The sequence below is a fragment of the Ranitomeya imitator genome, chromosome 5, assembly GCF_032444005.1.
Source record: "Ranitomeya imitator isolate aRanImi1 chromosome 5, aRanImi1.pri, whole genome shotgun sequence".
Lineage (NCBI taxonomy): Eukaryota > Metazoa > Chordata > Amphibia > Anura > Dendrobatidae > Ranitomeya > Ranitomeya imitator.
This window is the reverse complement of record NC_091286.1, coordinates 20,541,688-20,567,609: the sequence shown is the minus strand read 5'-3', so window position 1 is coordinate 20,567,609 and position 25,922 is coordinate 20,541,688. Positions and strand designations below refer to the sequence as shown.

Sequence of the window (25,922 nt, the reverse complement as noted above, 5' to 3'; positions counted from 1 at the left end):
CCTATCCAACCCTCCCTGACCTATAACTACACTATAAAGCTTCAGAAAAGCAATTTATTAACTGACATATTCCTATGATAATGAGGGCTCTAGGCTACGGCGTAGACTGGGACGGGCAGTGTCCGGGTCTCCATCCTCTCTGTGCACACCCTCAGTCCCTGCCTCACTGCCTGTGCACAGACCTCCCTCCACCGCACCCGGTAATCGCCGCTCGCAGTAGGATACCGGCAGAGGTGTATCTAGGGTTTCTGGCACCCGGGGAAAGAATTCATTTTGGTGCCCCCCCTCCGCCAAGGACATATGTGATTTGCACACTCAGTCATGTGCCCACGAGCTCCTCTCCCTAATGCTCTCAATGTTCAGTGAAAAACTAAGAGAAGCAGAAGAGAAGCTCGATGTCGCAGGACCATAAGAGTATGTGTCCACGTTCAGGATTGCATCAGGATTTGGTCAGGATTTTTCATCAGTATTTGTAAGCCAAAACCAGGAGTGGAACAATTAGGGTCTGTTTCCACGTGCAGGAAACGCTGCATGTCTGACGCTGCATAGAGCCGCAACGTCAAACACGCAGCGTCCAGATGTTACAGCATAGTGGAGGGGATTTAATGAAATCCCGTCTCCACTATGCGTGGTAACACGCACGCGGTGGCCCTGCGACTCCGGACATGCTGCGCATCTTTTCAGATCGCAGCATGTCCGTATATCTTGCGGCGACGCTGCGTCGCCGCAAGATATAGCACAGGGCGCTATGGTGGGGTGCGATGATGCCGGATGTGTGCTGTGAACACATCCGGCATCATCGCGTCCCAGAAAGGGGGCGGGGCTTACCGCAGAGCGGCTAAGCCGCTCCGGCGATACCGCCGGCCATCCTGAAAGTGGACACATAGCCTTAGAGGAAAACTATAATAGAAATATCTGCACCACTTCTGTATTTATCACCTACTCCTGGTTTTGGCTACAAATACTGATGTAAAATACTGACCAAATCCTGATGCAATCCTGAACGTGGACACATACTCTAAGTCTGAAAATCGCATATGAGTGACGTGTCCATGTGACGACTACTGGAACTTGCAGAGCTGAATCCTGACATCGCAGCTTCTGAATTCTCACAACGCATGCACTGCACACTTTTAGGATTCTCCCTTGCCGGTGGACAGTCATGTCAGCACAAGTATGTGATTTGTAGACTTCTGACCACATTCCGACTAGATGTGCCCGGCCTCGCTCAGTTCATTTTCATTGACGGAGGTCACGCATGTCTAGTCAGCAAGTGATCGCATTAATGTAAATCCCCAGCATGAGAGAATCCTGACAGCGTGCAGTGTGCACTGTGAGAATTCAGAAGTCTGCAGTCACAAAGAATGACTGCAGACTCATCACAAGCCTGGACATCCCCTTTAAAAGGGACTCTGTCACCTGAATTTGGAGGGAACAATTTTCAGCCATAGGGGCGGGGTTTTCGGGTGTTTGATTCACCCTTTCCTTACCCGCTGGCTGCATGCTGGCTGCAATATTGGATTGAAGCTCATTCTCTGTCCTCCATAGTACACGCCTGCACAAGGCAAGATTGCAGATTGTGCAGGTACAGTATGTACTACGGAGGACAGAGAATGAGCTTCAATCCAATATTGCAGCCAGCATGCAGCCAGCGGGTATGGAAAGGGTGAATCAAACACCCGAAAACCCCACCCCTATGGCTGAAAATTGTTCCCTCCAAATTCAGGTGACAGTGTCCCTTTAAATCTCCTAGCATATATAAAAACATGAGAGTTAGCATCACAAATAACATTTACATCCAGGTACCTGATAGATGACGTCGCCTCTGGAGCCGTTCTCCTTTTCTTCATCTTGTCCAGATCCCATGATGAGTTTTTTCTCATCCACAGCCGTCTCTGCAGACTTCCATCTTCGCCGCTCTTTTGCAGAAAGTCTCCACATGACGCCCTTAAAGATACAAGTGTCATTATAATGCTCCCAAATAAAAAATTGCCCCTCACTATATTGTCTGCACAAAGTATGACCCCCACACTGTCCCTCTTATGGTACATGCTCTTCACACTGACCTCTCCTTTCTATACCGGTCCCCTCTTCACACTGTCCTCTCACACTGTGTCCCCCTTATAGGGCCCAGTATTTATACTCCATATTTATACTCCATCCTCCCACACTGCGTTCATGCCTCCCCCATCCTCCCACCCTGCGTTCATGGCTCCCCCATCCTTCTCCCCTGCAAGCATGGCTCCCCCATCCTCCCACTCTGCGTTCATGCCTCCCCCATCCTCCCACCCTGCGTTCATGGCTCCCCCATCCTTCTCCCCTGCAAGCATGGCTCCCCCATCCTCCCACTCTGCGTTCATGGCTCCCCATCCTTCTCCCCTGCGTTCATGGCTCCCCCATCCTTCTCCCATGCGTTCATGGCTCCCCCATCCTCCCACTCTGCGTTCATGGCTCCCCATCCTTCTCCCCTGCGTTCATGGCTCCCCCATCCTTCTCCCCTGCGTTCATGGCTCCCCCATCCTCCCACCCTGCGTTCATGGCTCCCCCATCCTCCCACCCTGCGTTCATGGCTCCCCATCCTTCTCCCCTGCGTTCATGGCTCCCCCATCCTTCTCCCCTGCGTTCATGGCTCCCCCATCCTCCCACTCTGCGTTCATGGCTCCCCCATCCTCCCACTCTGCGTTCATGGCTCCCCATCCTCCCCTGCGTTCATGGCTCCCCCATCCTTCTCCCCTGCGTTCATGGCTCCCCCATCCTCCCACCCTGCGTTCATGGCTCCCCCATCCTTCTCCCCTGTATGCACGGCTCCCCATCCTCCTCCCCTGTGTGCACGGCACCCCATCCTTCCCCCCTGTGTGCACGGCACCCCATCCTTCCCCCCTGTGTGCACGGCTCCCCATCCTTCTCCCCTGTATGCACGGCTCCCCATCCTTCCCCCCTGTGTGCACGGCACCCCATCCTTCTCCCCTGTATGCACGGCTCCCCATCCTTCTCCCCTGTATGCACGGCTCCCCATCCTTCTCCCCTGTATGCACGGCTCCCCATCCTCCTCCCCTGTGTGCACGGCTCCCCATCCTTCTCCCCTGTGTGCACGGCTCCCCATCCTTCTCCCCTGTATGCACGGCTCCCCATCCTTCCCCCCTGTGTGCACGGCACCCCATCCTTCTCCCCTGTATGCACGGCTCCCCATCCTTCTCCCCTGTATGCACGGCTCCCCATCCTCCTCCCCTGTGTGCACGGCTCCCCATCCTTCTCCCCTGTATGCATGGCTCCCCATCCTCCTCCCCTGTATGCACGGCTCCCCATCCTTCTCCCCTGTATGCACGGCTCCCCATCCTTCTCCCCTGTATGCACGGCTCCCCATCCTTCTCCCCTGTATGCACGGCTCCCCATCCTCCTCCCCTGTGTGCACGGCACCCCACTTTTTTCCCTGTCATACTTACCTCTCACCGGCGCGCAGCACAGAACTTCCTGGCATCTCAGCGTCTTCCTTCCTGTCTTCAGCGGTCACATGGTAGCGCTAATTAAGGGTGATGAATATGCGCATATTCATCACCCTTAATGATCGGTACCATGTGACCGCTGAAGACAGGACGGCGCTGAGACGCAGTTGCAGCCACCGCTGGAGGAAGGTGAGTATTACGTCTTCAGGGAGGGAGGGAGGGGGGCGGGAAGGAGGGAGGAGGGGGGGGCGGGAAGGGGGGAGGGAGGAGGGGGGGCGGAAACTTGACCCCGGAGTTTTATAAAAAAAAAAAAAGAAAAAAAAAGAAAAAACCTAGCTCAAGGGCGCCCCCCCGCATCCCGCCGCCCTAGGCACGTGCCCTCAAGTGCCTAGTGGCAAATACGGCCCTGCCCCTATGTACAAGAATATAACTACTATAATACTGCTCCTATGTACAAGAATATAAGTACTATAATACTGCCCCTATGTACAAGAATATAACTACTATAATACTGCTCCTATGTACAAGAATATAAGTACTATAATACTGCCCCTATGTACAAGAATATAACTACTATAATACTGCTCCTATGTACAAGAATATAACTACTATAATACTGCCCCTATGTACAAGAATATAACTACTATAATACTGCCCCTATGTACAAGAATATAACTACTATAATACTGCTCCTATGTACAAGAATATAACTACTATAATACTGCCCCTATGTACAAGAATATAACTACTATAATACTGCTCCTATGTACAAGAATATAACTACTATAATACTGCCCCTATGTACAAGAATATAACTACTATAATACTGCCCCTATGTACAAGAATATAACTACTATAATACTGACCCTATGTACAAGAATATAACTACTATAATACTGCCCCTATGTACAAGAATATAACTACTATAATACTGCTCCTATGTACAAGAATATAACTACTATAATACTGCCCCTATGTACAAGAATATAACTACTATAATACTGCCCCTATGTACAAGAATATAACTACTATAATACTGCCCCTATGTACAAGAATATAACTACTATAATACTGCCCCTATGTACAAGAATATAACTACTATAATACTGTCCGCTATGTACAAGAATATAACTACTATAATACTGCCCCTGTGTACAAGAATATAACTACTATAATACTGCTCCCTGTGTACAAGAATATAACTACTATAATACTGCCCCTATGTACAAGAATATAACTACTATACTACTGCCCCTATGTACAAGAATATAACTACTATAATACTGCTCCTATATACAAGAATATAACTACTATAATACTGCTCCTATGTACAAGAATATAACTACTATAATACTGCTCCCTATGTACAAGAATATAACTACTATAATACTACCACTATGTACAAGAATATAACTACTATAATACTACCACTATGTACAAGAATATAACTACTATAATACTGCCCCTATGTACAAGAATATAACTACTATAATACTGCCCCCTATGTACAAGAATATAATCACTATAATACTGCTCCTATGTACAAGAATATAACTACTATAATACTGCTCCTATGTACAAGAATATAACTACTACAATACTGCCCCTATGTACAAGAATATAACTACTATAATACTGCCCCTATGTACAAGAATATAACTACTATAATACTGCCCCCTATGTACAAGAATATAATCACTATAATACTGCTCCTATGTACAAGAATATAATCACTATAATACTGCTCCTATGTACAAGAATATAACTACTATAATACTGTTCCTATGTTCATGAATATAACTACTATAATACTGCCCCCTATGTACAAGAATATAATCACTATAATACTGCTCCTATGTACAAGAATATAACTACTATAATACTGCTCCTATGTACAAGAATATAACTACTATAATACTGCCCCTATATACAAGAATATAACTACTATAATACTGCCTCTATGTACAAGAATATAACTACTATAATACTGCTCCTATGTACAAGAATATAACTGCTACTAGCTGAAGAGCCCGGCGTTGCCTGGGCATAGCAAATATCTGTGTTTAGTTATAGCACGTCACTTCTCTTATTTTCCCATCACATCTCTCATTTTCTCCCTCACACCTCTCATTTTCTCCCTCACTCCTCTCATTCCCCCCTAACACTTGTCATTTCGACCTCACATCTGTCATTTTCCGATCACTACACTATTTTCCCTCACTCCTCTCATTTTGCACTCACACCTTTTCATTTTCACCTCACACCTCTCATTTTCACCTCCGTATATACATGTTTGTCATCTCCCTTATATATAGTATACACCTGTATGTCATCTCCTGTATATGGTATATACCTGTATGTCATCTCCCCTGTATATAGTATATACCTGCTGTGTCATCTCCCCTGTATATAGTATATACCTGTGTGTCATCTCCCCTGTATATAGTATATACCTGTATGTCATCTCTTCCTATATATAGTATATACCTGTATGTCATCTCCTCCTATATATAGTATATACCTGTATGTCATCTCCTCCTATATATAGTATATACCTGTATGTCATCTCCTCCTGTATATAGTATATATCTGTGTGTCATCTCCTCCTGTATATAGTATATACCTGTATGTCATCTTCTATATATAGCATATACCTGTATGTCATCTCCTCCTGTATATAGTATATACCTGTAGGTAATCTGCTCCTGTATATAGTATATATCTGTGTGTCATCTCCTCCTGTATTTAGTATATACCTGTATGTCATCTCCTCCTGTATATAGTATGTACCTGTATGTCATCTCCTCCTCTATATAGTATATACCTGTGTGTTATCTCTTCTGTATATAGTATATATCTGTGTGTCATCTCCCCTGTATATAGTATATACCTGTGTGATCTCCTGTATTAGACCTCGTTAACACGTTATTTGCTCAGTATTTTTACCTCAGTATTTGTAAGATAAATTGGCAGCCTGATAAATCCCCAGCCAACAGGAAGCCCTCCCCCCTGGCAGTATATATTAGCTCACACATACACATAATAGACAGGTCATGTGACTGACAGCTGCTGTATTTCCTATATGGTACATTTGTTGCTCTTGTAGTTTGTCTGCTTATTAATCAGATTTTTATTTTTGAAGGCTAATACCAGACTTGTGTGTGTTTTAGGGCGAGTTTCGTCTGTCAAGTTGTGTGTGTTGAGTTGTGTGTGGCGACATGCATGTAGCGATTTTTGTGAGATGAGTTTTGTGTGGCAACATACGTGTAGCAACTTTTTGTGTGTCGAGTTGCATGTAACAGGTTAGTGTAGCAAGTTGTGTGCAGCAAGTTTTGCGCATGGCGAGTTTTGCGCGTGGTGAGTTTTATGTCTGGTGCCTTTTGAGTATGTGCAAGTTTTGTGTGAGGCAACTTTTGCATGTGTTGCAAATTTTGTGCATGTGGCAATTTTTCCGTGTGTGCAAGTTTTGCGTGTGGCGAGTTTTCCATGAGGTGAGTTTTGCACTTGTGGCGAGTTTTGCGTGAGCCTAGTTTTTGCATGTGGCGAGTTTTGCGCGTGGCGAGTTTTGAGCGGCGACTTTTGTGTTTCGACTTTTATGTGGCGAGGTTGGTGTATGTGTGGTGAAATGTGTGCTGAGGGTAATATGTGTTCAAGCACGTGGTAGTGTGTGGCGCATTTTGTGTGTGTGTTCATATCCCCGTGTGTGGTGAGTATCTCATGTCGGGGCCCCACCTTAGCAACTGATCGGTATATACTCTTTGGTGCCATCGCTCTCACTCTTTAAGTCCCCCTTGTTCACATCTGGCAGCTGTCAATTTACCTCCAACACTTTTCCTTTCACTTTTCCCCATTATGTAGATAGGGGAAAAATAGTTTGGTGAATTGGAAAGCGCGGGGTTAAAATTTCACCTCACAACGTAGCCTATGACGCTCTCAGGGTCCAGACGTGTGACTGTGCAAAATTTTGTTTCTGTAGCTGCGACGCCTCCAACACTTTTCCTTTCACTTTTTTCCCCTTTATGTAGATAGGGGCAAAATTGTTTGGTGAATTGGAACGCGCGGGGTTAAAATTTCGCCTCACATTATAGCCTATGACGCTCTCGGGGTCCAGACGTGTGACTGTGCAAAATTTTGTGGCTGTAGCTGCGACGGTGCAGATGCCAATCCCGGACATACACACATACACACACACACACACACACACACATTCAGCTTTATATAGTAGATAATACTGCTCCTATGTATAAGAATATAACTACTATAATACTGCCCCTATGTACAAGAATATAACTACTATAATACTGCCCCTATGTACAAGAATATAACTACTATAATACTGCCCCTATGTACAAGAATATAACTACTATAATACTGCCCCTATGTACAAGAATATAACTACTATAATACTGCTCCTATGTACAAGAATATAACTACTATAATACTGCCCCCATGTACAAGAATATAAGTACTATAATACTGCTCCTATGTACAAGAATATAACTACTATAATACTGCCCCATGTACAAGAATATAACTACTATAATACTGCCCCAATGTACAAGAATATAACTACTATAATACTGCCCCTATGTACAAGAATATAACTACTATAATACTGCCCCTATGTACAAGAATATAACTACTATAATGCGGCCCCTGTGTACAGGAATGTAACTACTATAATACTGCCCCTATGTACAAGAATATAACTACTATAATACTGCCCCTATGTACAAGAATATAACTACTATAATACTGCCCCTATGTACAAGAATATAACTACTATAATACTGCTCCTATGTACAAGAATATAACTACTATAATACTGCTCCCTATGTACAAGAATATAACTACTATAATACTGCTCCTATGTACAAGAATATAACTACTATAATACTGCTCCCTATGTACAAGAATATAACTACTATAATACTGCTCCTATGTACAAGAATATAACTACTACTAAATGGTGTCCCGATTCTAACGCATCGGGTATTCTACAATATGCATGTCCACGTAGTATATTGCCCAGCCACGTAGTATATTGCCCAGCCACGTAGTATATTGCCCAGCCACGTAGTATATTGCCCAGCCACGTAGTATATTGCCCAGTCACGTAGTATATTGCTCAGACACGTAGTATATTGCCCAGACACGTAGTATATTGCCCAGCACAGAGCCACGTAGTATAGAGACTTAAAAAAATAAATAAACATATACTCACCTATAGGCCGTTGAAGTCCTGCTATACTCACCCTCCACCGCCTTTCTCGCTCCTCGCCACGCTCCCGGGATCGCTCCATTGCAAGCGGCAGCTTGCAGTCCCAGGGCTGGTGTGAGCAGGACCTATGATGACGTCGCGGTCACATGACCGTGACGTCACGGCAGGTCCTTGTCACACACCAGCCCTGGGACTGCAAGCTGCCGCTTGCAATGGAACGATCCCGGGAGCGTGGCGAGGAGCGAGAAAGGCGGCGGAGGGTGAGTATAGCAGGTTTTTTGTTTTTTTTTTATTATTTTTAACATGACCTATTTTTACTATTGATGCTGCATACGCAGCATCAATAGTAAATAGTTGGGGACGCACAGGGTTAATAGCAGCGGTAACGGAGTGCGTTACACCGCGGGCCGTTACCGCTGCCATTAACCCTGTGTGAGCGGTGAGTGAAGGGGATTACCGAGCGGGCGCCGGGCAGTGAGTGCAGGGGAGCAGGGGAGGGACTAATCGGACTGTGGCCGTCGCTGATCTGTCGCGGCAGCCATGACAGGCAGCTGCCGAGACCAATCAGCGAACGAATAACCGTGACAGAAGGACAGACAGACAGATGGAAGTACCCCTGAGACAATTATGTATATAGATAATACTGCTCCTATGTACAAGAATATAACTACTATAATACTGCCCCTATATACAAGAATATAACTACTATAATACTGCCCCTATATACAAGAATATAACTACTATAATACTGCCTCCTATGTACAAGAATATAACTACTATAATACTGCTCCTATAAACAAGAATATAGCTACTATAATACTGCTCCTGTGTACAAGAATATAACTACGATAATACTGCTCCTATGTACAAGAATATAACTACTATAATACTGCCCCTATGTACAAGAATATAACTACGATAATACTGCTCCTATGTACAAGAATATAACTACTATAATACTGCTCCTATGTACAAGAATATAACTACTATAATACTGCCCCTATGTACAAGAATATAACTACTATAATACTGCCCCTATGTACAAGAATATAACTACTATAATACTGCTCCTATGTACAAGAATATAACTACTATAATACTGCTCCTAGGTACAAGAATATAACTACTGTAATACTGCTCCTATGTACAAGAATATAACTACTATAATACTGCTCCTATGTACAAGAATATAACTACTATAATACTGCTCCTATGTACAACAATATAACTACTATAATACTGCTCCCTATATACAAGAATATAACTACTATAATACTGCTTCCTATGTACAAGAATATAACTACTATAATACTGCCCCTATGTACAAGAATATAACTACTATAATACTGCCCCTGTGTACAAGAATATAACTACTATAATACTGCTCCCTATGTACAAGAATATAACTACTATAATACTGCCCCTGTGTACAAGAATATAACTACTATAATACTGCTCCTATGTACAGGAATATAACTACTATAATACTGCTCCTATGTACAAGAATATAACTACTATAATACTGCCCCTATGTACAAGAATATAACTACTATAATACTGCACCTATCTACAGGAATATAACTACTATAATACTGCCCCTATGTACAGGAATATAACTACTATAATACTACTCCTATGTACAAGAATATAACTACTATAATACTGCTCCTATGTACAAGAATATAAACTACTATAATACTGCTCCTATGTACAAGAATATAACTACTATAATACTACTCCTATGTACAAGAATATAACTACTACAATAATGCTCCTATGTACAAGAATATAACTACTATAATACTGCACCCTATATACAAGAATATAACTACTATAATACTGCTCCCTATATACAAGAATATAACTACTATAATACTGCCCCTATGTACAAGAATATAACTACTATAATACTGCCCCTATGTACAAGAATATAACTACTATAATACTGCCCCTGTGTACAAGAATATAACTACTATAATACTGCTCCCTATGTACAGGAATATAACTACTATAATACTACTCCTATGTACAAGAATATAACTACTACAATATTGCTCCTATGTACAAGAATATAACTACTATAATACTGCACCCTATATACAAGAATATAACTACTATAATACTGCCCCTGTGTACAAGAATATAACTACTATAATACTGCTCCCTGTGTACAAGAATATAACTACTATAATACTGCTCCCTATATACAAGAATATAACTACTATAATACTGCCCCTATGTACAAGAATATAACTACTATAATACTGCCCCTATGTACAAGAATATAACTACTATAATACTGCCCCTGTGTACAAGAATATAACTACTATAATACTGCTCCCTATATACAAGAATATAACTACTATAATACAGCCCCTGTGTACAGGAATGTAACTACTATAATACTGCCCCTATGTACAAGAATATAACTACTATAATACTGCCCCTATGTACAAGAATATAACTACTATAATACTGCCCCTATGTACAAGAATATAACTATTATAATGCGGCCCCTGTGTACAGGAATGTAACTACTATAATACTGCCCCTATGTACAAGAATATAACTACTATAATACTGCTCCCTATGTACAAGAATATAACTACTATAATCCTGCTCCTATGTACAAGAATATAACTACTATAATACTGCCCCTATGTACAAGAATATAACTACTATAATCCTGCTCCTATGTACAAGAATATAACTACTATAATACTGCCCCTATGTACAAGAATATAACTCCTATAATACTGCTCCCTATGTACAAGAATATAACTACTATAATACTGCCCCATGTACAAGAATATAACTACTATAATACTGCCCCTATGTACAAGAATATAACTACTATAATACTGCCCCTGTGTACAAGAATATAACTACTATAATACTGCGCCTATGTACAAGAATATAACTACTATAATACTGCTCCCTATGTACAAGAATATAACTACTATAATACTGCCCCTGTGTACAAGAATATAACTACTATAATACTGCTCCCTATGTACAAGAATATAACTACTATAATACTGCTCCCTATGTACAAGAATATAACTACTATAATACTGCCCCATGTACAAGAATATAACTACTATAATACTGCCCCTATGTACAAGAATATAACTACTATAATACTGCTCCCTATGTACAAGAATATAACTACTATAATACTGCCCCATGTACAAGAATATAACTACTATAATACTGCCCCTATGTACAAGAATATAACTACTATAATACTGCCCCTGTGTACAAGAATATAACTACTATAATACTGCCCCTGTGTACAAGAATATAACTACTATAATACTGCCCCTATGTACAAGAATATAACTACTATAATACTGCTCCTATGTACAAGAATATAAGTACTATAATACTGCTCCTATGTACAAGAATATAACTACTATAATACTGCTCCTATGTACAAGAATATAACTACTATAATACTGCTCCCTATGTACAAGAATACAACTACTATAATACTGCACCTATGTACAAGAATATAACTACTATAACACTGCTCCTATGCACAAGAATATAACTACTATAATACTGCTCCCTATGTACAAGAATATAACTACTATAATACTGCCCCATGTACAAGAATATAACTACTATAATACTGCCCCATGTACAAGAATATAACTATTATAATACTGCCCCTATGTACAAGAATATAACTACTATAATACTGCTCCTATGTACAAGAATATAACTACTATAATACTGCTCCTATGTACAAGAATATAACTACTATAATACTGCTCCCTATGTACAAGAATATAACTACTATAATACTGCACCTATGTACAAGAATATAACTACTATAACACTGCCCCTATGTACAAGAATATAACTACTATAATACTGCTCCTATGTACAAGAATATAACTACTATAATACTGCTCCTATGTACAAGAATATAACTACTATAATACTGCTCCTTATGTACAGGAATATAACTACTATAATACTGCCCCCTATGTACAGGAATATAACTACTATAACACAGCTCCTATGTATGAGAGTATAACCTATAAAGGTATTTGGATTGTACTTTACAGAAAAGACTAAAATTTGCTTTTCTTTTTTTATACAGGTTACAGACAAGGTAGGAAATGTTCTGCAATTTAATATTTCTACTTTTTCATAAAGGTATGAACTGACAACAAGTAATATTGATTTCCAGCCTGTGAGGCAATAGAAATATTACAATTATGTGAAGCATTCTTGATGTGTTTGTCTGAAGGGACCTGGTTTTGCAATGAGGTATATTAGGGTATAAAATGCGTGCTCATTAATGCGGGGGGAGGGCCTGTGCTGCTGTCCGTTGCCTGTCATTCAGAGAATGCTCTGACCTGAAATTTGGAAAGACAGAAGTAAAATAAATGAATAGATAAGTGAAACAAATAAATGTTTAGAACTTAACTTAATGTAGTGATTGTATCCATAGCTTGTAGTATAGGATGGTGGCCGGATTGTGGCGCCATGTGACCTCCTCCATAGAGCTAAGTACATAGAAGCTGATATACTAGATGACATTGATAGCACGAGATCATGGACAGATTAGCTAATGCATGTAATGTGCACTGAATGTCCATCTGATCTGATTGGAGCTGGATGCCGTGCCGTCTAATGTAAGAATGGTGGACGGCAGGGGGCAATTAATAAGGGGAATTATTTGCTTTCTGCATAGTGGATTACGTTCAGCAATTTGCCCTCCAGCAATCTGTTTTATTGGCCGCAGCTGTTTTGTTAATGACTCGCAGCTGAGCGGCATCACTCGCAATTACAGATATGGAGATGATGACTGTACAGGAGATAAGTCCGCAAATATTAATACATTCTGAAATAGAAAATTGTGGAGGCAGGGTAAATTACAGATACTGGCTGTGTTGCATTGTCAACATTTTTGGATGCTTTGGGAGCCAGTGTGAAGAGTCAATGTCACGAGGGTATCACGTCCCCCTGGAAGACCTGGAGTTAGACGGTCACGTTCGGTAATGAATCACAGGTCTTCTTTAGAGATTATGTCATTTGTGTCCCAAATTAAATGGATGTAGTTTCCTCGTGCTGAAGAGGTTAACAACCCTTTCTACGCTGGTCAGAAACGTGCAGCTCGATTTCAGCTTCTTCTGATCTAGTCATATCCTCTTCCTATTAAAACTGGTCTCTTGTTGTCCCTGCCAGTGAAAGAGTCATCTTCCTGTGCTGCGTGCTAAAGCTAAGTGGTTGGAGTGGAGTTGTGTTAGTAGTGTTCTGTGGTTTGCTCTAGTGAGTGTGTGTTTATCTCCTGGTCCCTATTCCGTTTAGTTTATTCCTCCCTGTCCCTATCCTCCTCCCATATGTTTGTTTAGTGATTTTGTATGATAGATCTGTTATCTTTTGTTTTGTCTTTGCGTGTCGTTTACTAGTGATGAGCGAGTGTACTCCTTGCTCGGGTTTTCTAGAGCACGCTCGGGTATTTGTAACTGCTCGGAGATTTAGTTTTTGTTGACTCAGCTGCATGATTTACAGCTGCTAGCCAGCCTGAGTACATGTGGCGGTTGCCTGGTTGCTAGGGAATCCCTACATGTATTCAGCCTGTCTAGCAACCATAAATCATGCAGCTGTGCCGCAGACGAAAACTAAATCTCCGAGCAGTCGCCCCCCGACGAAAACTAAATCTCTGAGCAGTCACAAATACTTGGAGACCACCCGAGCGTACTCTAGAAAACCCGAGCAGCGAGTACACTCGCTCATCACTTTTGCTTACCTTACATTTCTGTCCCATGCCTCATGGGGTGGGGGAGGGGACAGTTTAGGGTTTAACCTCTCTACCTTCAAGAGTACCCATGGGACAGGGTTAGTTGGGGTCTCAGTTCCAGGGGAAGTTTGAGGCCCCCTTTCCTTACCGAAGACCGTAACAGCGTCACAGTCAGTGAACCAACATCTCCATAAAATGCTCAGGGTCTCTCTTATGTTTCTCTGTAGGGGAAAAAGCCAAACTTCCTCATGCAGAATTCTAACAAGGTTGACATTTTTGCAAAACCATCCATAACTTTTGCTCAAATTTTAACTTTAAGTGATTGTTCACACTCTGCGTTTTTGCCCTGTTTTTCCACACTGTTTTCGAGGGTAAAAAAAAACATTAAAGTAAATGGGATATATAAAATCTCATGCACACGCTGCTTATTGTTTTCCTTTGAAATTTGAAGCATCAAAGCGCTCTTTTTTTATATCTGCACTATGTCAATTCTTTCAGCATTTTTGCAGCGTTTTTCTTCTATTCAAATAAATGGAAAAAAACACTTAAGAAAATGCTTGAAGAAAGTATAAAAAGCTTTCTTATTGTATGCGGTATAACACCCGCCAACACTGTTTTTGTTGCTGAAAAATCTTCTGGAAGTTCTCAATGTTTGCAGATTGTCATATTATACATTATTCATAAATATATTCGGGCCTGTGCAGTGCGCAGATTTGTCACAAAAACGTGAAGTTTTTCCAAAGTGAATGTGAATCTCATGCGCACGTTGCTTATTTGTGACTTGTAGATTTATATATCAATTATTCCAGTGTTTTTGCTGCACATTTCTCTCATACGAATGAGTGGGGAAAAATCTGCACAAAAACGCACGTAAAAAAAAAACTTGTAAAAAAAAAAGCATCAAAAACAGACCTATTTTATACAGAGTTTCTCTTGCCAAGAGATGCAGAAATGCTGCACAAACTCTGCACCAAATACTTATCGTGTGCACAGACCCTTGGTAGGAGTTTTAAAGACTAAATTATCTCTGATTGGGTTTGGAATTGAATCTAGAATACAATTTTACAAAAAGAAAACTTATTTTGGACAACTCGTCCAAGCTAGGGAAGGCTCCTTCATTTGTGCCATTTAGGGTATGTGCCCACGCTGCGGATTTTACTGCAGATTTTTCCGCAGCGGATTTGGAAAATCCGCAGTGCAAAACCACTGCGGTTTTCACTGCGGATTTTCTTGCGGTTTCTTCTGCGGATTCTTCTGCGGGTTTTCACCAGCACTTTCCTATTGGTGCTGGTTGAAACCCGCTGCGGAATCCGCACAAACAATTGACATGCTGCGGAAAATAATCCGCAGCGTTTCCGCGCGGCTTTTTCCGCAGCATGTGCACAGCGGGTTTTTTTTTTCCCCATAGGTTTACATGGTACTGTAAACTTTGGGAAAACTGCTGCGGATCTGCAGCGGTCAAATCCGCAGCGTGTGCACACAGCCTAATTATGCTGCACTGAAATCCAGAAAAGTTGCAATTTTTTCGATTATTTTTCGATTATGATCTAGATATATGAATTCCATTTACGGATGGAAAAATTCTTAGATTTGCCACATTTGTATTGTTTAATTGTTCTCATCCAATATTTTGTTTTAGGCCGGCTTCACACTTGCGAGTTTTACGGACGTAAGAGCGCAGAAACTACGTCCGTAAAACTCGCAAAAAATACGGCACAATTATTCTCTATGCCCCTGCTCCTATCTGCCGTATTTTACTGATCAGTATTATACGGCTTTCTACGGCCGTACAAAATCGCAGCATGCTGCGTTTGTCACCGTACTGCGCAAGAAATACGCCAATGAAAGTCTATGGAAGCGTGAAAAATACGGATTACACACGGACAAGCAGTGTGACTTGCGAGAAATACGCAGCGCTGTTAGAGAGAAAAGCCGGCAATTCAGTGCGGTGTACAGTAAAATCACACTGACAGCTTACAGTAGAATAGGTAGAATAAATGTGTACACATAGAATAGGTATATATATATATATATATATATATGTCAGTGAGACACATATATGTATATATATTAATATTTTTTCCAGCGCTATACAGCTTGAAAGCCGGTAATTCAATTACCGGCTTTTTCTTTCTCCTTCCTAAAACCCGACATGATTTGAGACATGGTTTACATACAGTAAACCATGTCTTCTCTCCATTTTTTTTGCAGATTCCACACTACTAATGTCAGTAGTGTGTATCTGCAAAATTTGGCCGTTCTAGCTCTTAAAATAAAGGGTTAAATGGCGGAAAAAATTGGCGTGGGCTCCCGCGCCATTTTCTCCGCCAGAGTAGTAAAGCCAGTGACTGAGGGCAGATATTAATAGCCTGGAGAGGGTCCATGGTTATTGGCCCCCCCCTGGCTAAAAATATCTGCCCCCAGCCACCCCAGAAAAGGCACATCTGTAAGATGCGCCTATTCTGGCACTTGGCCACTCTCTTCCCATTCCCGTGTAGCGGTGGGATATGGGGTAATGAAGGGTTAATGCCACCTTGCTATTGTAAGGTGACATTAAGCCTAATTAATAATGGAGAGGCGTCAATTATGACACCTATCCATTATTAATCCAATTGTAGTAAAGGGTTAAATAAAACACAAACACATTATTTAAAATTATTTTAATGAAATAAAAACAATGGTTGTTTGAGTATTTTATTCTACGCCCAATCCAGTCACTGAAGACCCTCGTTCTGTGAAAGAAATAACATAATAAACCAACAATATACTTACCCTCCGCAGATCTGTAACGTCCAACGATGTAAATCCTTCTGAAGGGGTTAAAACATTTTGCAGCAAGGAGCTTTGCTAATGCAATGCTACTCCTCGCTGCAAAACCCCGGGGAATGAGTCTAAATATAGATCAATGAGCTATATTTAGCTTCATTTGCGGTGAGGCGCCCTCTGCTGGATGTTCATAGATCGTGGGAAATTACCTAGAAGGCTCCCAGGCTTTCTAGGTAAATTTTTCCGCCATTTAACCCTTTATTTTAAGAGCTAGAACGGCCAAATTTTGCAGATACACTCTACTGACATTAGTAGTGTGGAATCTGCAAAAAAAATGGAGAGAAGACATGGTTTACTGTATGTAAACCATGTCTCAAATCATGTCGGGTTTTAGGAAGGAGAAGGAAAAAGCCAGTAATTGAATTACCGGCTTTCAAGCTGTATAGCGCTGGAAAAAATATTAATATATATACATATATGTGTCTACTGACATATATATATATATATATATATATATATAGACAGTATATATATATATTTTTTTCTTTTTGGGACACATGGATCCCTTATATAGCCATATGTTGGTTTTGCAAGCCTGCGAGAAAAACACGCAGTACGGATGCCATACGGATTACATACGGAGGATGCCATGCGCAAAAAACGCTGACACACCCTGCCTACGGAGGAGCTACGGACCACTATTTTCGGGACATTTCAGCGTATTACGGCCGTAATATACGGACCGTATTTTCATACGCTGAGTGTGAAGCCGGCCTTAAATTAGACATCTTTTATTATTTCATACCAAAATTTCTAGAAAAGACGCCAAGTTTCTTGCTTTTAGCTGCTTCTAGCCAAATAGCATTGACTACAAGCCATAATCCTTTTATATATAAATTGAAGTCTTACCACTTATACTTCACACTCATTTTCCCTTTTTTTATGATAATTAGGATGCTAAGACCGGGACCCAGCAACAATATTCCCAGAATCATGCAACAGAAACCGTCATTCAAGGGGCAAAACCGGTCAGAGAAATTACCGGATCTTTCACGGCCCAGCCGGGGACCTACGTCATTCTGCCCTTCACCCAACACAAGGGACAAGAATCGATGTTCCTGCTGAGAATCTTTATAAAGACCTCGCAGATTGCTGAGTAATAATGTTTTTTATCTACTTTTCTTTTTAAAGAATATATATACTGTATATATATATATATATATATATATATATATATATATATATATATATATATATATGGAAAATACAATGTTTTGCAATCAAGCATTCAGACTTTGAAATAGTTATGGAATGTAATTCGGTAACTTGGTCATATAAAATCTGGTCAGTGGTGCAGGAATCTCTTACAAAAGTTTTACAAAAAGTTGCAATAAAGTTATTACATGTGAATGGGATTTTATGTCGCCTCTGCCAACTTTAAAAAAAAAATATGGCAAAATGGGGTGTAGTTCTGCATGGCCACATCAGATTCATCAAAATGTACGCCCTAAATGTGGAGTGTTATTTTTTTATAGAAATATACACTAGCCAGACCCTGATTCATGGCATTCATTAAAAGGTGCACGCCTCTCATTAAAATAATAGCACACCTTTCATCAAGACTGACATGCAAAAGACCACTCTATGGAGGAGCAGGTGTAAAACGCTGCGGAATCCGCGCAAATAATTGACCTGCTGCGGAAAATAAACCGCACGGTATTTTCCGCTGCATGTGCACTGCGGATTTTGTTTTCCATAGGTTTACATGGTACTGAAAACCGGATGGAAAACTGCTGCGGATCCGCAGCGGCCAATCCGCTATGTGTGCACATACCCTAACGTCGGCCATTAAGGGTCCTAAAAAGCGGCGCTGATTAATAGGTGTATAGCGCCGCCCGGTGAAGGCAATTCCTGCAGGGGTCAGCTATACGTGACAGCTAACGCCCTGCAGTATCGGACCCAGCCAGTTTTGGAGCCAATAGGGCCGATTAACCCTTTAAATACCATTTTCAATCACAACAGCAGTATTCGAGTGGTTGCAAGGGGGTTGCAAGACCTCCATAGTAACCATCGGACCCCCGCGATTAGAATCATGGGTCCCAATGGTTACTATGATACGCTGAGGTCATGTGATGACCCCAGGGTACAGTGGCCTGTGAGATCCCGCTGTAAGCGGGGTCTCACAGGCTCCGTCCGTGGCTCACTGACAGTCTCATACCCTGCTGTACACTGCTTCTGCAGTGTACGAGACCAGTAATCAAAGTATATAATATACATGTCCCACAGTGGGACTAAGTGAAAAAGTAAAAAAAAAGTAAAATAAAATATGTAAAAAAGTAATTAAAAAAACAAGAGCGCGCACAAATCAGAAAGACGTTTTGCCACATAAAACACAGGTTTATGATAGAACAAAAATAAGCAAAAAAGAAAGTACACAAAATTGGTATCGCGGCGTCCGGAATGACCCGCTCTATAAAACTAGCATTTTGTTTATTCTGTATGACCAACAACGTAAAAAAAATAATAAAAACTTGCCCAAAATGTTGCCTTTTCATCATACTGACTTACAAAAAAGGGAATAAAAAGCGATCAAAAAGTCATATGTAAAAAACTGGTATTAATGACGATACTAAACCATCCCGCAACAAAAAAAAAGACTGTAATATGGCTAATTCAGCAAAAACATAAAAAAGTTACAGTTCTCAGAATATGACGATGCAAAAAAACAAATTCATGTTTGTGAAATATTGATTTTAGTGTCTAAACACAGCAAAGCATAAAACCAATATAAATCTAGTATCGCTGTAATCGTGCCGACCCGATGAACACATCAGTCTTATCACTTTTACCGCACGGTGTTTATTCAGTATGTGAAAAAATGTGACTAAATAGAGATAAAAAAATATTACGTGGTCCCTAAAAAAATGATTTTGTAAATTTTGTTGGAAAAATTAGAAATTGCTGATCAACTTTTAACCCTTATAACCTCCTACAAAAAAATATGTTTCAAAATGATTCAGGTGTAAAGTAGACATGTGGGAAATGTTATTTAACTATTTTGTGTGACATATCTCTGGTTTGAGGGCATAGGAATTAAAAGTTTGAAAATTGCAACAGTTTTTGCTGAATTTCAGATATTTTCACAACATTTTTTGTAAAAGATATATCCAACAAATTTTACCACTATCGTGAAGTAAAATACGGTATGTCACAAAAAAATTTTTTTCAGAATCAGTGAGATCCGTTGAAGCGTTCCAGAGTTAGAACCTCATAAAGTGACAGTGGTCAGAATTAAAAAAAAATTGGCCTTGTCACTGAGGGGTTAAATTTAGAAAACTCTAAAAAGTTCGGTATTGCCATCATCGTACTGACCTGGAGAATCACGATGTCATTTGTACCATACAATAAACACCATAAGAAAAAAAATACTAAAACAATGTCAGGATTTGTGTTTTTATGTTTTTCCCTGTTTCGCCACATTTGGACGGTGTTCTTTCCCATTTCTCAGTACATTGTATGGTAACATGGACGGTGTCATTCAAAACTACAACTTGCTAAAATAAACAAGCCCTTGTGCGGCTATGGCGAGGGGAAAAAATAAAAAGTTATGGCTCCAGGAAGAAGGGAATGAAAAATATGATCGTGCAGCAGGTGAAAATCTCCTGGTCGTGAAGGGTTAATGGTTAATGGACTGATAGAATTCTACTGAATCTATGGGGTTGGTCTTCAATATATAATATTATATCTGTATTATATTTGTAGATCTCCAGAAATGGAACCAATGATGAGCGAAAAGAAACGAGAAGTCCGCTCCAGCAGCGTGCCGTCACAGTATGTAGCCAGAAATTCACTGCCGAACAAAACACACTTGGTACACACTGTAAGGATTCGCTCACACCGGTGTAAATCGGGACGATTATGCTAATCACACAGGGATCAAACTCGATTAGAGTTTGAGCTGAGCATCATCTTAGGCTTCTTTCACACTAGCGTCAGAATCTCTCCCCGTCGCAATGCGTCGGGGAGAGATTCCGACGCTAGCGTTTGCTGCATTGCACAATGGGTGCAGCGGATGCATTTTTCCGGCGCATCCGCTGCCCCACTGTAAGGTGCGGGGAGGTGGGGGCGGAGTTCCGGCCGCGCATGCGCGGTCGGAAAAAGCGGTCCGTCGGGAGAAAAAAACGTTACATGTAGGGTTTTTTTCTCCCGACGGTCCGCCAAAGCACGACGCATCCGTCGCAAGATGGATGCGAAGTGTGCCAATCCGTCGCAAATGCGTCGTCAATAGAAGTCTATGGGGAAAAAACGCATCCTGCAAGCACTTTTGCAGGATGCGTTTTTTCTGCAAAACGACGCATTGTGACGGATTTAAAAAAAAACGCTAGTGTGAAAGTACCCTTACTGTGCAGGAGAAAATCGCAGCACAGGTGTGGAGAAGATGGAAAACGTAACTTCTCCATCTTCTCCATTGTCTGTGTCTGAGGATAGCAGTCTGCACTCGGATGACATCCGATTGTTTCACTCGCACCTATATCAGAATTTCGGAGCTACTCGCAGCATGCTGAAATTTTTATCTCATGCCGAATCGATGTGAGGAAAAACAACTGATCAGCTCTGCCCCGTAGTATAACATCGGGACGAGTGCTATCCAATAAAATATCAGAGAGCACTCGGCTGCTTTATACGCCAATGTGAGCGAGCACTTAATTTGTAATTATAACAATAATAATAAATAATAATAATCTCTGAATACTGACCTCAGTATAACCCCACTCACCGCACTGACTGACAGTTTTCTGTGTACACTGTACGTAGGCAGAAACCTGCCAATCAGCGGTGGAGGCGCGGTCTGACAACATGCAACAGGTTTACTATTCCTCTAGTGATAATCTCCTGCAGATAAAACTGTGATTTTATCAAAACTACAGCGAGCTGCCCAATAATGAGTGACATCACTCGAATCAGGGTTTTTGTCCCTACATTACCTACTGCTCTTAGATTAGGTGGCAAAAATCTGGTCACAGATTCCCTTTAGATGGAGACTGACAATATGAAAAGTATTGACTAATAAGTGAGAGAACTGCAGGGAAACTGGTTGGAAAATTAGTTCAAATATTTTGAAAAGTGCACGATCTGTGGACCTAACACAAGGCCCTTCTGTCTTTATGGGCAAAATCAGCCCCAAAATGGAGAGCCGAGTTTGCTCTGAGGCCTCTTTTCTTGGCAGTGGCTCTATCTACTAATGTCTTTACACTTTCATAGCACCCTCAGAAAATAACAAGGGGGCAACGGCTGGCATTATGGCACAGTCTTGTCTGATGATGGCAAATATATTGAGACTCATCAATTGGTTTTGACTCCTGACAGCCATGTGACCGCACCTCCTTTCTTGTTAGTTTTTGATGGTATCCGTCCATATTGTATCCTCATCTTCTCCATCCTTCAGCTGTGATTGCCCATGTCCTTCATGGCTCCGGTCATTCTCTTTCTTTTCCCTTCAACTCTTTTCAAACCTCCATAATTGTCTTCCCCTTTGAGTCGTTACGTCTTTGTGGAATCAGAGATCTTCATCTCGCTTAATTGTATTTCCATTTGAAGATTTAGTCATTATTTGGTAATTTACCCTCTTGGTTTTTCTTTTCTTTTTTTTTGTTTTTATTTTTCTTGTGTCAACAATTTTATATCTGAACATTTTTGCAAAAATCAAAGTTAAAAAGATCTCCAGTAAAAGGAGATGTTGACCTTATATCTCTTTAAAAAAATAGAGCTACTCTGGAATATATTATGTGTTCTGGAATATTTGATGTTTGTTTTTTTGTGTAATTCTAGATTTTCAGACAGTGCAACAATGTTAAGTGAAAGATTTCAAGACTTTTACTACAGGCGCTCCTCATTACAGTAAGTATCAGATAATAATAATAATAATAATAATAATAATCTTTATTTTTATATAGCGCTAACATATTCCGCAGCGCTTTACAGTTTTGCACACATTAGATAAGTGTGACGCTGGTCACTACTAATGGACAAGCCACGAGATTGGGTAGTCAGGAGGTCCGAGGTCAAAAGCCAGGAGGGGTGAGACAAAGGCGTAGTCAAGGCACAGTCCGGGGTCAGAATTGCAAGAAGGTAGTGGATCACGTCAAAAGGGCTAAGCAAATGCAAAAACAAAGGCAAATCTGAGGTCGAGCAACAAAGATCAGAATTCAAGACTAGGGGCAAAGAGCGCACATATACTTCATGATGGCAGCAATCTAAGGCAGAGAGCTGGATAAATAGCCAGATAATTACTCTGAACAGGAGACACATGGAGGATGCACACCCTGGTCCTGATTGTATGGCTCAAGACACTGACACCATCACCATACTGACAGCTCAGCACGCCCCTGTCCGAGACTGGACAGCACAACTGTCATTCACTGTACTCAGACACCCTGATGGCAGGAATCGTGTCAGTACCCCCTTTTCTAGGGGGGCACTGGACCTGCAGGTTTCCCATGAAATCTAAGATGAAAGGCCCTGACCAGATGATCAGCCTTTACGAAATGAGCTGGAACCCAGGATCTCTTCTCGGGTCTGTATCCCCTCCAATGAACGAAATATTGGACACCATTTCAGACCCTCCAGGAATCCACGATCCTCTGCACCTCGTACTCCAAACCTCCATAGACAGAAACCAGAGGAGATGGAGACCAGGCAGACAGCACTAACTAGAAAACTCTTTTAACAGGGATTTGTGGAACAAATTTGGGATGCGAGGTGCCACAGGGAGTCTTAATTTAAAGGCCACCGGATTAACTACCTCCAGAATCTCATAAGAGCCAATAAATGTAGGACTCAACTTTGCTGATGATACTTTATTGCTAACCAAACCTTATTACGAACTATCGGCCTTCCTTTTTTGGCGAAGCTGAGCCGTCCCAATATTCTTCTGAACCTCCCTCTAGATATCCCAGAGTTTTCATATGGTAACCTCTACTCCAAGACACCCAGAACGCATCCTAGAAAATTCACCAAAATGGGGATGAAAACCATAATTTCCCAAAAAATTATGAATTTCATCCAGGTATACCACGATAAACCTTCCAATACAATCAGAAAAGACGCCATTCATAAAATTTTGAACAACTTCTGGCTCATTGGTGTAAAAAAAAACATCAACACATGACCGTTCTGAGAGTTGGGGGGACAAAGAAAATGCCCAAGTCTGAGGACCCCCTCGCAGTAAGGACATGATTATTCTTACCTGCTGGGAGTCATTACCTGATGATGCAGGGTAAAAAAAATAGCCAACAGCTCTCCCTGAACACCCTAAACAGGTCTTTCTCCGCTGGAAATTTGTGAGGAAGGGCCATTACTGGTTTGGGAGAAACTTGTTTCTCCCAAATCAGAGGATTCTGACTTCCCAGCCACTGCCGGCAGCGGAGAGCTATGGGAAGTTTTTATCAAGCTAATCATCTGACCCTATTAAATTAAAAAAAGGGGTAATGATTGTTGTGAATCCACTTAGAATATTAAACCTATAAATATGATGCACAACTATAGTTAATTTCAAATTTTATTAATCAAATCATAAAACCATCACAAGACAGATGTAAGGAAAAAACTCAACAAGATAAAAACATCAGGAGGTGAGGCTGTATAAAACATAAATATAAATACTCCTAACAAATGGTTTATAATTGTGAGATCCACAGAACAGTTAGTGTCGGTGAGTATATAATCAAATACAATAATAAATCATTCATCCTGAACTGACTGTAAAGTGGTACACATACATATTCATACGGGACATGCAACTGTTATTGGGTATAAATATAATAACCGTGAAAAGTGATGTACATTTTACTAATGTGAATAGAGACAAAAAAATAACATATTTAAATAACAAAAAAATGAAAGTCACAAAAGATTCACATAGATCTGATGAAAAGTGATATGAAGTGATATATGCTTATAAAGCGTCCAAAGTGTTACAGCAGTAAAAATGGTAAAGGACTGTTATGAAAAAAGCCGTACAAAATGATAAGGGATGGAAGAAACTGACATGATATTCAAACCGCACTCACTGCGTGTGCCCAACGTACGTTTCGCCTGTGCTCACATTTATATACCATTTGTTATGAAATATTTATATTTATGTTTCATACAGCCCCACCTCCTGATGGTTTTTATCTTGTTGAGTTTTTTTTCCTTACATCTGTCTTGTCATGCTTTTATGATTTGATTAATAAAATTTTAAATTAATCATCTGACCCTGCAACAGATATTGCGACTGTTCAAGACTCTGTTATTCCTTGGCCAGATCCTGACTCATCTGAGTCAGCTTCACCACCTGGTTACAGAACATGTGATCCACACTGGGGAAAAAGACAAATGTATGGGCCCATTGTAATGTAACGCTAGTCACTACTCATGGACAAGCCGCGAGGCTGGGTAGTCAAAAGCCAGGAGGGTACGTCATAGAGGGCTAAGACGAAGGCGTAGTCAGAGCACAGTCCAGGGTCAGAATTCCAGGAAAGTAGCAGATCACGACAAAAGGGCTAGGCAAACCCAAGTTCAAAGGCAAATCCAAGATCGAGCAGCAAAGATCAGAATACAAGGCTAGGAGCATAGAGCACACAGCTCTTGAGCAAAGCTACAATTGCCAGTAATATAAGGCAGAGAGCTGGTTGAATAGCCAGATAATTACTCTGGACAAAGTACACATGGAAGTTGCCCCGGCACACAGTTG

At 41.0% G+C, this 25,922-nt stretch overlaps 1 protein-coding gene across 2 annotated transcripts in view; it reads left to right on the top strand.

Moving 5' to 3' along the window:
* Positions 1-25,922, top strand: part of LOC138681117 (calpain-13-like) — a 156,345-nt gene that overhangs the window by 90,630 nt on the left and 39,793 nt on the right. For both annotated transcript variants that reach the window (XM_069768371.1, XM_069768370.1), the window contains exons 12-15: positions 12,776-12,787; positions 18,142-18,344; positions 20,951-21,019; positions 23,018-23,086. In XM_069768371.1, coding sequence (XP_069624472.1) covers positions 12,776-12,787; positions 18,142-18,344; positions 20,951-21,019; positions 23,018-23,086 — 353 coding nt within the window. The remainder of the gene's footprint in view (positions 1-12,775; positions 12,788-18,141; positions 18,345-20,950; positions 21,020-23,017; positions 23,087-25,922) is intronic.